Source organism: Plectropomus leopardus, unplaced genomic scaffold (genome assembly GCF_008729295.1).
Source record: "Plectropomus leopardus isolate mb unplaced genomic scaffold, YSFRI_Pleo_2.0 unplaced_scaffold29323, whole genome shotgun sequence".
NCBI lineage: Eukaryota > Metazoa > Chordata > Actinopteri > Perciformes > Serranidae > Plectropomus > Plectropomus leopardus.
Window position 1 is genome coordinate 1 of NW_024631961.1, and position 5,440 is coordinate 5,440.

Sequence of the window (5,440 nt, forward strand, 5' to 3'; positions counted from 1 at the left end):
TCCTCATTAGTCCTTGACTTCGCTTTTTTGGGGGTATTTTTAAGGTTATTTTCTTGTACTTGCAAAAATCAATTCCCTGCTCATTTTGGGGACATTTCTTCATAAGTTTCTCATTGCCAATACTGAATGAAGGAATGAACATTTATTTCAGAAAAACAAAATAAACAAAAAGATATATCAGTTCCAACAAATAGGCAGAATAAAGTGAAAAGCCTCCATAAATTCCATTTACAAGCACTGACATGCCTGAAAAGTGGAAAGAGTAGAAAGAAGTTTACACATACAGTATTTAATCCTACCCCTTCTCCACAAATAACCCAATTGCTGGGGTTTCAAGGGGTTAATGTGCATTTAGATTTGTGTATGGATTAAAATTGAGATACACAGATCTGAACATGGAGTCAAAGCTTTCTCAAGAATTATTTCATCATTCACACAGCTGAAACTGAGAGCTGTACATGACCTGAGTGACAGCTAAATATTACTTTTTAAGCTTTCGGGAATTCAGTTATCTTTAGAACTTTTAGATTAAACAGAGGACTTTTGACAGGTACAGGGGCCTAAGATTATAGATCACAGTCAGCAAATACAACAACACACACATAAATTCAGACCTGCACACTTTTTCATGACGGCCTTCAGAGGTCCAGCAGTGTAGAGCAGACCCACCAGGATACCTGCCAGGTGACCTATGAAAGAGGTCCTGAGGAAGCACACATTAACTCCTACTAATCAAACTCTCCCACCTAGTGGACAATTTAATTCACAGCATCTACATGCATTTACTAACAGGACAACTTTACTAACTGTCTAACTGAACCATGTCAAACTGTCAGTCACTGTCACTCCCAAAGATCAAATGTCTCTGAAAGAAAGGCCAACCTGTTTGCTCTGCACGTGGAGCTGTGTCAGATGCGAGCTTGAGGGGAGTTAAAGAAGTATTTCACAGCTGGAAAGATGACCTTTTAATAAAACTAGGATGTCTTTGCAGAACAAAGGCAAAAGAAAAAATTTAAATTGGTGCCACATGACCAGAAAAAAACAAAGACAAAGGACACTTTAGGTCAAGCAGCAGAAAAACTACAACTACCAGAGTGCAGTGCGCCACAACAGACTGATAAATGCTCCTGCTGGTGGGTGACGAAGTGCGAACTCGTTCGTGTGAAACAATGGCGGCTGGCTGGCAACAAACGATCTTGTATTCCAGTTAAATGGTGAGCTAAAAAATGTTTGAGGCGAGAAATATGCATCTCAGCGACAAACTCTTACGTGGGATATGTAGGCACTGGTTAGATGGAGGGAAGTTTACCACAGCTCATTTGCACATACTGCACACATTGTTCTGATGCAAAGCTGGTTTGAAATCGGTGAGGAAGATTTAACCGTCCCTCTTGGGATGTGTTGATTGTATGATGTGAGTCTGACTGGTAACTCACCCAGGTGATGTTATGTGGATGAGCACGAGCTCCACCCAGCTGACATAGCGATTAGACACAGGGACACCCATCACATAGGTCACACCTCCAGGGTGGTAATGGTTACTAAGCACCTTCAGAGCAAACAGGACACCTACAAACACAATCACATGAAGAAAACTATGAATTAATTAATTAATCGCAGCTATATTTTCTGCCATAATTGAAGTTTTTTAAAAAGTCACATCTTTCACAGCAGTTATACTGAACATTTCTGGCACTTTTACCCGAGAAGCCAACAGCACAGGCCATGCTGTAGGACTGGTCCTGTGTCAGCTCTGTTAGCACCGCCTCCAGCAGCAGGTAGACCAGCCCGGTGAGCAGAGAGAAGACCGACAGCAGGTAGAGGAACCAGGGTCCGCCCAGCCGTCGCTCTAGTTTGGTACCTTTCCAGAGGAAGGACACCATGTTGAAGTAGAGATGCCAATCATCTGCGTGGTGCAGCGGGGACAGCAGGAGGCGGCGCCAGTCTTTAAACCAGTATGCCTGCTGGACACTCACACAGGCCTAAGAATTGAATAAATATTAGTATTTGTATTAGTATTATTAATAATATCAATTCAAATAAAAAATATTAAAGATCAAATCAGTAGCAAGACTAAGACAAAACACACTTGATGATAAAATAAAAACAGGAAAATATGTAAAAATATGTGTATAATGATAAAAGTAACAGAAAACATGAAAATATAATATAATGGTTGTCGGTCCCACAACTGCCTGTCAGATCACAATTAAGTGTCCCTAAAATGTATGGCTGTAATTATATTTAACCATAATTAGTGCTGTTTTAGTGCATTACCTGCATCAGTGGAGCTGCAGGGAACAGGTACAGGTACACGTTGAGTCCCAGGACAGCCAGTGTGACAGGAGGGATGTTGTCCAGACCCAGCTGAAACACCTGGGAGGCCAGCAGCATCAGGCCCAGGTGGGATCCCCTCTGTCTGTTCCGCATACTGGAAATAGCCTGTGAACAGACAACTGTCAGATTATTTTTCAATCATTTCTGCTTCACCAGAGAAAGAAAAGAAGAAGTGTAAACCAAAAAATGCAGCGTAACCTCAAATATGTAAATGGCTTTCTTTTTTAAAATTTGTCCTGATTTGCATGCTGTGTATTATACTTTATTTAACTCTTTAACTCTTGTGAAACTGGTCTTGATTTCTTTTAAATACACAGACAGAGAGTGAAAAATGCAAGAAATTAAAAAAAGGAAAAAAATCCTGAAAACACTTTTATATTTAAAAAAAAAAGAGAAAGATTTAAAAAAACAAAACAAAAAACAATTAAATGGCCTCGACTGTGCTTTTTTTTTTTTCTTTTTTCCTTAACAAGATTTTAATACATAATTAAGAGAATTACAAGCACTTTTCTTGACATATTTTCAAATCATTTCCTTTTGCAGATTGTGGTAAATTTCTTGCCAAGTTGCTCATTATGTTGTTGTTTTTCTGGGATATGTTAATGATTTACAGCAACATTGATGTTTATACATTAAAATTTCTTGTGCAGTGTAAAAACGAACACTCATACCGCTCTGCACACAAAATGCGCTTCTCAAAATCAGGTTATAAAACTCATACATTCATATGATTTTCTACTTTCACTGAGATTATTTTTCTTAAGCAACGAAAACAGCGAAACGGTTAAGTTAAGAATTTGAGCTAAATAGCTGGTGAACAATGTCCTACGATCAACCTAACGAAAGCTAAAAGCCTAACATGAAAAGTTAAAGTACTCTGTAAAACACCAAAGTTGGACAATTTTAACCGGGAAACGTATCTGCAGCAAACTTACTGTCAGTTCAGTCGGTTGTCATGAAGCTCGCGCACACCTCTTCCTCCTTTAGCGATGCTTTGCTAATGCTAATGCTAATGCTAACACATTATGGTTTGAGTCACGGGTTTTAAATACGCTAGCACGTCGAGTCCGCTTCAAACGATATAACGATCTCAGACGTATTTAAATTTCTTTATATACGTCACAGAAACACGTCAGCAGAGAGAGTTTCTCGGTGTTACATCATTTCTGGCACTTACTAGAAAAGACGCTGAAAGTTTGAGTTGGGTTGAGTCAGCTATCACGTGACAATAACAAATTTACGTATCTCGCGCAGGCGCAATCAAGGTTTCTTCTTATTCGGTGAAGTTTTTGACGATTAGCATCAATGTGCGTCCCTCTACCGCCACCTGCAGGATTTGATCAGATACAGCCTATGGTCCGCTCCAGTTTTTAACAGTTTTTTGCACCTCCTTTAATGTACTGGCATGAATGAACGCTGTCTTCTGGAATTTCTTTTTGCTTGTTTTATTACAATTGACTAGTGTCATTTATCTGTTTTCTAAAGTATTGTTTAATAAAAAAAAAAAAAAAAATTTGAAAGGGGGGGAAAAAGTACCCCGGGGATTACTGTTTTTTCATAAATATAATGAAGCTGTTATAAATATTTCAAATAATATTTAAAACAAACATAAATAATAACTGCATCTCAAATATAAATACAATGTGCCATATAGCGTTGGTTTGGTATGATAGAAAATACATTTCAGTCAAAATAATAAAGTTAGACGATGAAACGATGAACATGTTTTATCTGTTCATCCGTCTGCAGCTCTGCATGCGGTTCCTGCTAGAGTCCACAAGAGGGCACCAGTAAAACCCTAAAGGTCTTGTAGTATTTCTATGTGATGATGTGATTATTTTGATACATTATTTTGACATACGAATACCCTTGTATCGTCTCTATTTATATTACTATCCTACCAAGAATATTTGCTTGGCAGAAAACTAATGTATGCATGCTGTAATCCGTGTATGTCTGAAGATCTGCATGTAGTTCCAGTTAGTGTCCACAAGAGGGCGCCATTACACCAGGCGCCAACAGCTGACATTTAAACTCAAATAAATAAATCAAAATAATGAAATACTTATTTAAAATATATCAAAAGGTTGGGTAGGTATGTTTGATAAGATAAGATGGATACGATTTCATTTAAAATATAAAAATTAGAGATATAAACGGTTAACATGTTATAATCTGTCTGCAGCTCTGTATGTAATTGCTGCCGATGTCACTAAAAGGCGCCATTCGGCAGTCGTCGGTTTCTGGTGTAGTGTCGCCCTCTGATGGACATCGGCAGGAATTACAAGTAGAGCTGCACACTATATTCAAAGGCTCTGACATTGATACTGATATAAATGAATAATGAAATAATAATTGAAAAAAATATATATATCGAAAGGATGACTTGGTCTGTAAAATAAGTACATTTAAATAAAGGGATAAAATTAGTGGGAAAAAAATGAAAATATGTTTTAATCTTTCTTTGTGTCTAAACAGCTTGTAGCTCTCAATGTTGTCCACTAGAGAGCGTCATTAGAAGTCCAGTCCAAGCCAGAGACCAGCAGCTGACCTCAGTCAAACTACATGAGAACCGTGCGTTTGCTGCCCTCCAGTGGTCACAGTGAAGAACTACAACAAGGAACACCGTCAAGTTACGACATAACAACACAGCACAGACACTTCCTCTCAATATTTTCAAAATATGATTGAAAAATGTAAGTGCAGTCTGCAATAACTTCAAGGACTCATGGAATTGTCACGTGGTTATACTATATAAATTTGTTCGGATTCTGAATTATTTCCGTTATTTATGAGAGGGGAGGGTGGTGCACAAGTGGGAGGCATGACAAATAATTTTTTAAGCTTTGGGGAGGGATTTATAATTTTTATCTTGGCTAAAATAAGGGATATGCAACCTTAAATGTTTAGATTTTGTTTTTATTTTATTGCAGATTTTTAAAGAAATTTTCATTCTTTAGACATCGCTAAAATTAAAACATTATTCCCAGCTAGAAATTGCAAAACAGAAATTATAGTTGGATTTTCCAATTTTTAAATTACATGTACAGTTTATTTTTACATTTGCAATGCTAGCTTTTTTTCTAACTTTAAAAAAAAAAAT

At 37.4% G+C, this 5,440-nt stretch overlaps 1 protein-coding gene across 2 annotated transcripts; it reads right to left on the reverse strand.

Annotated features, from left to right (window-relative positions):
- Positions 1 to 273: 273 nt before the first annotated feature.
- On the reverse strand, positions 274 to 3,561 carry LOC121938384 (rhomboid-related protein 4-like). Of its 2 annotated transcripts, none has more exons than XM_042481639.1 (5): positions 3,515 to 3,561; positions 2,278 to 2,442; positions 1,703 to 1,982; positions 1,437 to 1,569; positions 274 to 703 (listed from the first exon to the last, which is right to left on the reverse strand). In XM_042481639.1, the coding sequence occupies exons 2-5, from the start codon at positions 2,428 to 2,430 to the stop codon at positions 580 to 582; spliced, it is 690 nt and encodes a 229-aa protein (XP_042337573.1). In that variant the 5' UTR covers positions 2,431 to 2,442; positions 3,515 to 3,561; the 3' UTR covers positions 274 to 579. The 2 variants fall into 2 exon arrangements, with proteins under 2 accessions (XP_042337573.1, XP_042337572.1); XM_042481638.1 differs by having other exon boundaries at positions 275 to 703; positions 3,273 to 3,548.
- Positions 3,562 to 5,440: the final 1,879 nt, after the last annotated feature.